This window comes from Bemisia tabaci, chromosome 3 (assembly GCF_918797505.1).
Source record: "Bemisia tabaci chromosome 3, PGI_BMITA_v3".
Lineage (NCBI taxonomy): Eukaryota > Metazoa > Arthropoda > Insecta > Hemiptera > Aleyrodidae > Bemisia > Bemisia tabaci.
In genome coordinates, this window is record NC_092795.1 from 61034941 (window position 1) to 61047587 (window position 12647).

At 39.7% G+C, this 12647-nt stretch overlaps 1 protein-coding gene across 1 annotated transcript in view; it reads left to right on the plus strand.

Moving 5' to 3' along the window:
• The window catches only part of Kif3C (Kinesin family member 3C), a 70156-nt gene extending 64379 nt beyond the window's left edge, over nucleotides 1-5777 (plus strand). Inside the window, exons 14-16 of the mRNA XM_019047691.2 lie at nucleotides 141-274; nucleotides 1189-1294; nucleotides 3792-5777. Coding sequence (XP_018903236.1) covers nucleotides 141-274; nucleotides 1189-1294; nucleotides 3792-4078 — 527 coding nt within the window. The 3' untranslated portion in view covers nucleotides 4079-5777. The remainder of the gene's footprint in view (nucleotides 1-140; nucleotides 275-1188; nucleotides 1295-3791) is intronic.
• The last annotated feature ends 6870 nt before the right edge of the window (nucleotides 5778-12647 follow it).

The following is a 12647-nucleotide window of genomic DNA, read 5'->3' on the forward strand; positions in this document are numbered from 1 at the left end:
AAGCATTTCAAGTATAGGGCGGAATGAGCCCGACGCCCGGATCCGCCGCGAATCCAAGCCTCCCTCTACCTTCTTCTCCCTATGGCGCTTAGTTCTGTTTGATAGAAATACGTCCAATTAATGATTTCATTATTTTTTAGTGACAGGTTTTCAGTCTCGATCTCTGGATGGGATGACAAATCAACACAAATGGAGTGCCAACGGTGGGGACAGTGATAAATCCAGCCGCAACAGTCAGCTCTCATCTCCAGATCGCAACAGCTCGCCAGAGCGTGTAAGTTCCGTGAATTTAGGGAATAGGGAATTTATAGGATCAACAAGAAAATACCTTAAAAAGGTTCAAGTACCCCAGTACACATCGCTTATGAGCACGAAATCAAGGTCTGACATATATCCGTGTCAGTTTCAGAGTTGTACGGTTTGTGGGGCCGCAACTCGAAACGAAATAAGGCAAACGAAATGGAAAGTCAGCGCGCCTTCATTTTTTAACTATGCAACACGCACAGTTGTTGAGCAGTTTTAGTCCCAGCCAAGCCAGGCGTTCGGTCGTTTTTGTAGATTCCCCAACTAAAGCACACCTTTGCGCTGTACTGTCCTATGTCCTGTCCTCCTTAGGTCAGATTCCATAATCTCATATGTTTAACATGAGGAACAAAATACAGCCTCCTGTACAAAATTATCATAATTCACACAATTCTTACAGTTTTTTGGAAAAAAAAAAAAAAAAAATCAGGTAGAGGCATAATCAAACGGCACTTCGACCTACATATAAATCAGAGGTTGTGTCATAAAAAAGATGTGAGATATCTTTTAAAAATGATTATGCACAAACGCACACAGTGGCATTACCTACAACGTACTACACTGCAAAACAACGTAAACAAATTATTAAATTTAAAATTTAAGAATTCAATTACGCTATCCTGGCTGTAGTATTTTTTACGCGTGAGATGATACATCAAACATTTGGTTGTTTATTTTGATGCACTTATCAGTTCCGCACCTGCTGAAACTGACACAGAATGAAACTTCGCTTTGATATGAAATTTTAGAAGTAGCCATCTACAATGCAGAATGAAACTGCAGTAAAAATATTACGGCTATGCCTCAGGGAATAAGTTTTTACATTTTTCTGTTACTCAAAATTCAGTACCTAATAATGAATTGATTACTTTTTTTTTGTTTTAGCATACGAATGAAAAAGAAGACGAGGATTTTGTCGGCAATTATTTCAAACCGAAACGAGCCGCTGAGCTACTGAGTAGGGCTCACGAAGACTCAACAAAAGCATTCAGTAAGTACACAGAGTTTTTCATGAAAGAAAATGACCTACTACATAGGAAAAATGAAGCAAAAGCGAACCGTCCTAGAAAAATTTTGATCATAGGTGTTTTTTCCTCATAAAACATAATTAACTATGAAGTAAATGATTGAATCTATAGAAAAATTGAAAATAATTTGTAGCTGAAAAAATTTGGATATTGCAATACCTGAGTTTCAAAGTTCAACAAATTAGGAGGCTTAAGTCGTTACCAACATAATAATATAATGCTACGTAGAAAGCTCACCCTGGTAAAAATTGGCAGTAGAATGTGTGTTCCAAAATACTATAGACCTAAAGCCGGCTGTAAGATCTCCAATAGCTTCTGTAGCCGGCTGTACAATTTCTTATAGCCTGTTTTTCTTAGTTTTTAATAAGAAAAATATATAATTACGTAGTAATTATAAATAAATACCAAGACAATTATTCAGGATGTCAAAGACTGACTGAAAACTTTTATTAACCTCTTATGAGAAAATATACACACTGACACTGACATTGTTGTCAGATGAACAAGCCTTTTATAACCGATGGCGACTAAGCAACAGCCAGGCGATAAAGTTTATGCTAAACGTTACTAAATACGGATACTAGGACTTAGTGAGTTTTCGGACTACCGCTCTCTTTTTGTACCTCAGTATCTTGATTTATTTTGCGAGGAAAGCTCCGTACTTTTGATGGATGCCTGCCATTCCTAATATGTTGGAGAGCCTTCAATTTCTTATGATACTGTGCAATACCTCCGGTGTGAAACAGTTGCTTTAAGCGCCGTGGCGTGGCACGCTGCGGCGCGACAGGCGAGCAGCCAGCGCGAAACGCGCATTGGCGCCTACAAACCTAACAGGGATACTTCACGCATTGCGCAATGCGTGAAGTATCCCTGTTAGGTTTGTAGGCGCCAGTGCGTCGTCGCTCCGCTTTGTGTTAGGCTCTATTATTTAATCTGGCGGAGTCAGCGTTTTTCAACTCATGATTTTGAAATGTTTGCATACTCTGTATGGACTATTCTCATTTCAATTGATGAAAAAAAAAAAATATGTTTTAAAGGAAAATATAATGTGTGTTTTGTAAATATAAAGGTAGTTTCGTATCAAACTTAATGATTTCCAAAGCACACGAATTTCTACACAATTTCTTATAGCCTTTTATAGCCAATGGTGAAAAAGTGTAAAGCCCGGCGATAGGAACTACAGCCCGACTGTATACTTTTTTATAGCTTCGTATAGCCCGGCTATATGATTTGCTCCGCTTTCTAGAGCCAGCTATATGATTTTCAATAGCCTTCTTTAGTCGGTTATAAGAACTCCTATGGTATTTTGAAACGCAGCTCCTATCGCCAATTTTTATCAGGGCAGGGATGTATAATAAGTAGGAACACTTTAGTTTTACACCGTTTAGGCTTTTCAAAGTGCGACCTGCATTGTTTTGTCATTGGCTTCTGTGCACGAAAGAGCTACCAGCAAGCAAATTGACGGTGAATGTCCCAAATCACATAGGGTTGGGACGTCGCAGTCTTCCTGTCATACTTTATTTTTTAAACGGAAAATTACTCAACTTTAATTCTTGAAAACTTCCGTGATTTTCCTTCCCTGTCCGAAGGTTATTCTGTGAAAATTTTAAGGAATGATATTGATATGTTCTCCTTTAAACAAATTAAAGAAGAGCGGGGATTTTAAAACACCGCAAACGAGCTAGGTAATTTGGGACTTCTACCGTCGAAATATGATATCAAGTACACACGCGTCGTGTTTCGGGATATTTTTTGCCGTACTTTTCATATTGATGGCTACTGTGTGGAGCCCCACATGTCCATTGCGGTGTTTCAAAATGTATGCTCTTATTTTATTTTTTTGAAGGAAAACAAGTTAATTACGTGGCTTGAAGTGCATGTAGAGTATATCCTGCCCATCGAGGAGAAAAATAAAGAGAGTTTTCAAGAAATTCCGAAGACTAGTTTTCCATAGAAAAAACGGAGTATGACGGGCGGTTTGCGACGTCACAAACGTGGTCCCGTATTTCGGTCAGCGATAAGTATTTTAATGTAGGTCTTGTTCTTTATTCCTCTCTAAAAAAACGACGTGTAATTGCGACAAATTATTCCATGGTAAAACTTGGCTTCAGGAGTTGCGTTCCAAAATACCATAGGGGTTCTTATAGCTGGCTATAGAAGGCGATAGAAAGCGATAGAAAATAATATAGCCGGTCTCTAGTTCCTCTAGCCGGGCTGTATAGTTTATCGCTCGGCTATAGCTCTTACAGTTGTCAGCTATATCATTTTCACCATCGGCTGTGAAGGGCTGTAAAAAATTGTAAAGGCGGCTGTAGAAAGCTCTAAGAAATCTTTTAGGCAGCCAGCTAATAGGTCTGTGGTCTTTCGGAAAACAGATCTTTGAGCCAATTGTCACCAGCGTTAGTTCTTACTTTCACTGCTCATGTGCCTGCAAATTCATGATAATGTACTCTTTTTCAGTCCACCTGAATAAGCAAAACCGAATGAATGCATTGATCAGCAACAGCTTGAATTTGGGATCAAACGGATTCAAAAACATGTCACTGGCTTTGAATAATACGAATCGGGCGCATTCTTGGAGCGGCGGATACGTGTCGCCATGGACGACCTACGCCAACGGACCCAACTCCCCGGAGCTTCACATCAAGCGGCCGATCCGTCTCCAGGCTTTACTCCCTCTTCCTGTCATGGATAAACAAGAGCAAAAGATATCCAAACCTAGCCTAAACATGCTTGATGTCATTTAAATCATCTCGAAATCAGCTAACTTACCTGCTCGGCCAATTTCCGCCCCCTTGTATTATAGACACCGCCGTGCTAAGGGAAAACGCCGTGTCAACATTCGAAAGTTGCTTCATTTCCTCTGATAAACATTTTGATTTTTGAGGAGTGGCACGAATATTTTCTTTTGAAGTTTTCTGGCAATATAGATCCATATTACGAATAAAATTCTCTGAAAAATTCAAAGAAAAATTTTCACAAATTCCCCTAAAACTTCATGCTCAAGTAGGTGTCCAATCGTGAAAATTTACCTACTTAAACTGTGATTAGTTCAGTGAGTGGCATTTCCCGACGGAAATTTAATTTCTAAGTATGCTGAGTTAACACAAATGGGGTATGGAGGTAAAGCATACAATTTTGCCTTCAATTTTTAAGATAGGCCAGAAAACAATTTTCCGGACTGGAATAGTTAGAATTCAGGAGTTGTATTTTCTTTGATCAGAAATGTTGTCCTCTCGGTAACAATGGACCACTAGACAAGGTTCGAATTTAAGCCTTCTGATACATGTTTCTTTACCAAAATTTCACGTAAGTCACGATGCGCACAACGAAAATTACCGAAATCAACTCCTTACGAAGATATTTAATGATTCTTGATGCGTGAATTCAAACCTCCCGCCTTGAAAACTCAATGCTCTACGTGACTCACATCGCGCGCTAAACGTTATCATGACAGTCTCTGCGATATAAAAATCTGGCAACCTTAATCTTGACGCTTTGGCTCAGCTGTAGCAAATTGCTTATAGTTTGAACAACTCATGGTGGAAAATGAACATTGCTCGATTGAGAAGCTTGCTGAAACCGTTGCAGTGCACGATTTGACTCACGTAGAGCTTGGAGTTTCTTGTGAGCGGGCAGTTCAAATTCCTCGTAGCCTATGTGAAATAAAAATGTTAATATCTCCGTTAGGAGTTGGTTTCAGTAAGTTTCGTTGTGCGCGTCGTGCTTCACGTGAAATTTTGGTGAAGAAACATGAATGAGGATGCTGAAATTCGTACCTTGTCTAGTGGTCCATTGTGTGGAACTCATGTGTGAATCGTAAAATTTTGATGCTCTGCCTTTCTTATTTTTAAATCCTTGCAATTTACAAGCAATGAATCATATGCAAATGACAGTTCACCTCCAAAGATGAGACATCATTTTTCTTACACTCATGCAGCAAACGACACTGGTCTCCAGTGTCCTCAGATAATCATTGGCAATGTTTTTTGGGAGGGTGACTTAAAGTCTGTCAATACTCTCAAAATCCGATCTAAATTGACTAAAATCTTCGGCGATTTGGACATTTAACGCTCGTTTTCTTTTGAGCCAGTGAAAAAAAGAATGGATTGAAATAAAATTCCAAGACTTTGAAGTAAGCTGTCTCACTTTTTTTATTACGTTTTAAATGAATATGTTGATGATTTAAATTTATAACTTCCGCCAGTAACGACGAATCCGTTAACTTTAGACCAACCTCTCCTCGAAATCATTTCGTTGGTCGTTCCGTTCTGTTTCTTTTTGAGTCTGGTCCTTAAATAATAATGATTGTATTTCATTCCTAAGTTACGTTGAAAATTTACTATTTTATCATCCGTTGAAATCATTTCCTGTACCCACATGAATATACTATACACTAAACTTTGTTACTGTTTCTTTCGAAAAGACTATTTTCTATAATAAAAGACTTCACACGTTATTCTGCAATTAATTTACAATCTACCTCTGAACATTAAGGTGTGGATCCAGTCATGGGTGGAACTAGGACTTTTCTGTGCCGGGGGGGGGGGGGAGGACGTTACAGGAGGCTATACAACTTGAGCTAAGGGGGGTGTAGGGGACTCCTCAGCTGCAGAGGGGGGTCCAAAAGGCGGGAGCCTCCCCCGGAAAGTTTTTGAAAATTGGAACGCCTTGAGAGGAATTTTAAGCCATTCTCAATGACAAATTAAATGGAATTAATACGGATGACAGAAATTACGTTACAACGCGCGAAAAACCACAACCGGTCAAATTACTTTCCACGTTCCTTACTCGGAGAAAGCTGACCTCTTTGCGAGTATTTTCATCTTCTGACATCTTTGATCGATTATATTAAGATTAAGCTCATATTTATTACATTCTCTATGCCTCTTACCTCAAAGCTAATTAGTAGCTTGGAACATTGACATTTTTTGGAAGGGGCCGAGCAGAATTGTGGGGGGGGGGGGGGGGGGCTCAGCCCCTGCTATTTCCGCCCATAGATCCAGTGTAGAATGGAAATTGACTTTTTTATGTTCATAATGAGGATTTAAAAATTTCTCTGAAATACGCATATTGATGTTATTTGATTAACGAGCCGTTTTGCTCCCGAAAATTACGTATTACATTGCTGAAATTCGTAGTTCGTGCCCTGATGCCTCGGCCAATGATTTGCCTTCAATTAGCCGGGTATGCAAAATGGCTGTCGTGACGCACGAATAGTGGTATCAGAATTTTGCATTATTATTACGGAGTGGGTTGAAGGCGCATTTCTGTATCCCATGTGAGTGGCCTCGTACAATGATGTTGACCAAGTTCATAATCTTGTGGTCCCCAATCGAGCCGTAATTTTGAAAAATGCCCGAGGAATAAAACTTTGATTTTTAAATTAAAAGATTTTTTTTGTCTGTAAGACTTATTTAAAAAAAAGAGAGCCCAAAAGCTTGGTTCAGATTTTGGGTTTTTAAGTCCGCTTGCTTTGGTCATCTTATTCTCATGCAAAACTGAGAGTCGCCGTTTTCAAGATCGCAACTTACTCAAAAGCGGTTGTGAATTCAATAAGTTTTGCACGGATAAAATGAGCTTTCGTCGATGAACTGTGAATAATCCAAATTCAACTTTGTCCACTGGTCCATTTGAAAGGCATAAAGCGTAGAAAGGACAGAGCATGGATGCCCTCCGAGTTTCTACGGGCACTATATATAACGTACACATAAAGATGGCTGCAGGTGTCTAACGGTATTTTTGCCATAGTGTTGGAGGAAAAATAGAAAAAAAAAACCATTACGTATATAATTTTTTGCGGGTCCATGCAGAGACGAGATATACTAGAGACTCACACTGTCTTTTTACCTACCTATGGTGTAAAAGATACTCAAGGGAGCCAATTCTTTGATTCTTTTATTGATGACGCACGGTATTGGATCAACTAAAGCTTCTAAACAACTTTTAAGTATGAATAAACTCTATTTTTAATCTTAATGATCAAGATCAGGTTCAAAATGCTAATAATTGCAGAATTGCGTATCTCGTAATCAACTGTCATTTTCCAATCAGGGAATGCTTGATCTGGCCATATGAGATCAAACTAAATCTTACCTGATAAAAAATTTTAAGCATGAAACTCTTTTTTCAGTCTATAAATGGTTCGAATCCGCCAACAACAGGTTTAAAACACTAATTTCAAAAATGTGTATCCCGTGATGAAGTTTCAATTCATAGTGCCGGAAAACCCGAATCTCGGCATTTCTGCCGTATTTTCTAACAGTTCGAGAAATTATTCAAAATGCTGATGGAGTCTGAAAAAACAACTTATTCTTGCTATCTTCAAGAATTATTACCCTTCTACTAACAGTAAAGAGGAATGTAGACCAGGGCCGGATTTACCTACTTGCGCCCATGGGCCGCCTGTATTTTTCCGCCCCCTTCTCATTCGTTTTGAAACATCAATAGATCGTATTTGACAGTGGTTCGATGTTTCGTTTGGTTCGAAACAATAGAACTTAACCTCAAACAAAAATTTTAGGATAATTCGGAAAAGCTGAAAATGATAAAATCCCTAACAATTTCACTTTTCATTGCCATTTGGTACTCGAGAGAATAAAAATTCGATCACATAAGACCCGTTACCTCAGATTTCTAAATTATGACTTTGGAAGCTGTGGTTACATATATTGAACCAATCGATATCAATATAATCTCGCCTGTGTGATCTGTCGAATACGATCTATAAAAACCATCAAGTGAACGTGCCGGTGGGGGAGGGGTGTATGAGACGCGTTTACTCGTGAGGCACATTTTTTGTGAAAGCCCCGTCAACACTAACAAAAGTTCTGTTCCATAAATCCATCCATGTTTGGACAAGGCCTTCCATTTGTAAAAACGAACGAAAAAATTATGAAAGAACAAACATAAATGGACCGCGCTAAACAGAAAGGAACCAAGCCACATCAGCTATTGTCAAATTTAATTTGCAATTTAATGTTTTACATGAAAACGGTTGCGCGGATTTTCGTGCAAATTTCAGCGGATTTTCTCCATAGTACGAAGCAAATTCCTTAAAATTTTCAAAAGGAATTTACAAAAACGATCGCTTGTAAAAAATTAAACTGCCCAGTTAAATTTGGCAATTGCTGATGTGGCTTGGTTCCTTTCTGTTAAACGCGGTCCAAGTGTGGTTAGTAATTTTAACTTCCGCCGCTGCCCGACCGCACTGTGTTGGCGCAATGCGAGAAGTATTCGTGCAGTCTTGTAGGCGCTATGCGTTTCACGCCGACCGCTGCTGACCACACTGTTTTGCGCAATGCGTGAGGTATGCATGCAGTCTTGTAGGCGCTATGCGTTTCAGGCCGACTGCTACTGACCGCAGTGTGTTTGACGCAATGCGTGAAGTATTCATGCAGTCTTGTAGGCGCTATGCGTTTTATGCCGACCGCCACACCGCTCCGTCTCAGGTCAAATTGCGTGTTCGGTTTCTCTCTTAACTCGACTAATTAAAGGTGTTGTCTCTTGTAATAACCAAAAGACGACAAAATTAGAAATTACTGTTCTTTCACTCTCAGGAAGTGAGAGATTTTGTCGCCTTTTCACGTTTGTAATTTATTTTCTGAATCCAAATTTTCTCTCTCTTTTTTTGATACCTACATTCAAAAAGATTGCAAAATTTGCCGCCCCCTACATTTTGCCGCCATGGGCCGCGGCCCATGTGGCCACCCCCTTAATCCGGCCCTGATGTAGATAGTTTTTTTACTCTCCTGGAAAATCGTGTTTTCCGAGATACGCACTTCTGCACTTTCACCATCGATAAATGTGATCTCATGCAACTAGTTCTGGTGTCAAAAATGACAAGTTACATATTATGTGTCATTCCATGCAACCAATTGTGGCCAATAAAAATAAACATATGGTTAATATTCACCGATAATGTGATGTATGCTGGCGAAAACGATATTCTTCTAATATCTAATCTCTGCTGAGACTTATATTTCCTCTTTTTTTTCAATGAAATTTACTTTCATGTGACATCTCTTTTTTAGGGTTTTTACCAAAGTTGCGTCGAATCACAAATATGTAACTTCTCTTTTTATGATTTATCATCAAAATTGCATGGACCTACGTATGTGTAACTACCACTTTGAGGGACTATTTTTTTTTTTTTTTGGGGGGGGGGAGCCTCCTCTCCATTAAAAAAAATTCGGGACTCTATTTTTTTCAAAGATCATTCAATCGTTTTATTAAAAAAAAAAATTAATTCATGCAATGGAGGATCAAATCTCTATTTTCTAGCTCTTTCCGATTTTTCTTTTAATTTGATTCATTCTGTGGCTCTGTAAAAGGTTTTCTCGGCCCGCCAAAGTATTATATCGGGACCCTCAAAGTTCAGAGTCGGTCCCCGATAACGTTTATCACTCGACGAGCCTTTCAATTGGGTCACTTAGAATCAAGAATCGGGGGTCCCGGCTTATTCCATAGTTCCATAGTTCCATAGTTCCATACAGCCCGACCCATCCACTGGACTTCCGACTCTTGATTCCAAGTGGCCCTATTCAAAGGCTCGCCCGGTGATAAAAGTTAGAACAACTCGTAATTTTTAATCTTTACAAAACCGCTTGAAAAATTGCGTTTTTGACGGGCAATTGTGCTAATTAATGAGTAATTTCTCATTTTTCACAGAGGCTCTGGGAAAATCGCGCAGTTCCTGCAAAACCGATATGAAATGCACGAAATTTGTTTTGATTTCAAGAAACCGCTGGAAATATCCCGTCATTTACGCCGTATGGAAATGAAATTGGCATAACTTCTCAAACTGTTTGAAAACGCGGAAATCAACTGAGCAACTATTCGAAATCCAGTGTAGGTATGTGGTATCACGCGAAATTGAAGGAAAATCGTAGCTTTTTGGCTTTTATGAATATTATGTGCTCTCATTTATGTAAAAGACGCTTAGTTTCCTGTGATTTTGATGTGAAAATTGTGTGATTCTTCGTGTTCTCAATCAATAATTTGGAATACTTCAAAATGAGCGGTATTAGAGTCTCAAAGGGTCTCGAAGAATCACTCGATAACCACCGCAATCACCCGTCAAAAACGCGATTTTTCAAGCGGTTTTGTAAAAATTAAAATTTACGAGTTGTTCACCTCAATATGGCGAGACCGACGCAAAATTTTCAATTATTGATTAAGAACACCATCGATCGTACAATTTTCCCATCAAAATCGTGGAAAACGAGTGTCTTTGACATAAATGCGAGCATAATATTCATAATAGCCAGCAACTTAGGATAGGCGAAAATCTATAATTTCCCTTCAATTTCGCGTGATACCACATGCCTACTTCAGAGTTCGAAGAGTTGCTCGCTTGACTTCCGCGGGTGAAAGAGTGAAAAGCGAAATCGCACGATTTTCCCAGCAATTGTCTAAAAATTACGTAGTGTACACCATCATATCGGGGATAATACGGAATTTTTCCAACTGTCGATTGTGAATACGAAGAGTCACATAAACTTCGACTCAACATCGCGCAAAATACGCGCGTTTTTTCCAGCGCTCTGGTGAAAATTGGCAGTAGAATCTGTGTTCCAAAATACCATAGACCTACAGCCGACTGTAAGATTTCTAATAGCTTCTATAGCCGGCAACACAATTTCTTATAGTCTTTTATAGCCGATGGCGATTAAGAAACAGCCTGACGATAAAGTGTATGCTAAACGTTACTAATTACGGATGCTAGGACTTAGTGAGTTTTTGGACTACCGCTCTCTTTTTGGGCCGTAGTATCTTGATTTATTTTGCGAGGAAAGCTCCGTACTTTTGAAGGATGCCTGCCATTCCTAATATGTTGGAGCGCCTTCAATTTCGTACGATACTGTGCAATACCTCTGGTGTGAAATAGTTGCTTCAAGCGCCGTGGTACGCTGCGGCGCGGCGGGCGGGCAGCCAGCGCGAAACGCGCATTGGCGCCTACAAACCTAACAGGGATACTTCACGCATTGCGCAATGCGTGAAGTATCCCTGTTAGGTTTGTAGGCGCCAGTGCGCCGCCGTTCCGCTTTGTGTTAGGCTCTAATATTCAATCTCGTTGAGTCAGCGTTGTTCAACGCATGACTTTGAAATGCTTGCACACTCTGTATGGATTATTCTCATTTTAATTGATGAAAACAAATATGTAGTAAAGGAAAATATAATGTGCGTTTTGTAAATATTGAGGTGATTCCGTACAAACTTGCGGATTTCCAAAGCACACGAATTTCTACACAATTTCTTATAGCCTTTTATAGCCGATGGCGAAAAAGCAACAGCCAGGCGATAAAGTGTATAGCCCGGCGACAGGAACTTATAGCCCGGACTGCCCGGCTGTTTAATTTTTTATCGCTTCGTGTAGCCCGGCCGTATGATTTTTGCCACTCTCTATAGTCAGCTGTATGATTTTCTATCGCCTTCTTCAGTCGGCTATAAGAACTCCTATGGTATTTTGAAACGCAGCTCCTATCGCCAATTTTTACCAGGGCGGTTTCGTAAAATCATTAAAAATTAGGCGTTGTTCATCGGAGTATCGCGAAAGGTGTATCTCCGGGTTTCGAGCCCCCCTGAGGTCCAAAACTACGGTTCCTAGGTTATCTATGAGGCTCCATAATACCGCTCATTTTGAAGCCCTCGGATTTTTCCCTCTCAGATGTTTTTTCCCTTAACTTTCGCGGGGGCCGTAAAAACTATACAGAAGATCCACATCCCCAATCTTCGTCCCAGACCAGTCCACTCTTGAATACTGCCGCGCCAAGGGAGAACGCCGTATGAGCCTTTAGACGTTGCCAAGTTTTCCTGTATAAAAACCGAATTTACCACGAAAATTTTGAATATTTTTTTCCGAAGTTTTCTGGCAATTTTATACGCGATTCAATGTAAAATATCTAAAAATTTCAAATAAAAATATGCATGAATGTAGTCAAAAATACATGTTTTATCAAGAGAAATTTGGCAACTCTAGAATGTTTATACGGCGTTCTTTCCTTAGCACGGCAGAATAATCCTGATGAATCGCACGGAATTCCGTGCTTGGGGAAGATTTTTTAAAATTTTTATTCTAGACCTACTAGGAGTCTAAACTACAGATTATTATAGTATGGCTCTAAGACTAGAATTTTCGATGTCACGGGGCCCTGAAATTAAAATTGGGGGGAGGGGGGGGCTGCTCCAATAACCATCACTCCAGGCCCCTTAGTGCTAGTCCGGTCTTGTTGCCTTGTATTTTTCTGCTTTTTCCCTCCTGAAATATGGGTTGCGGCTGCATAAGTAGGTATAATGATTACCTATCGGGGAAAA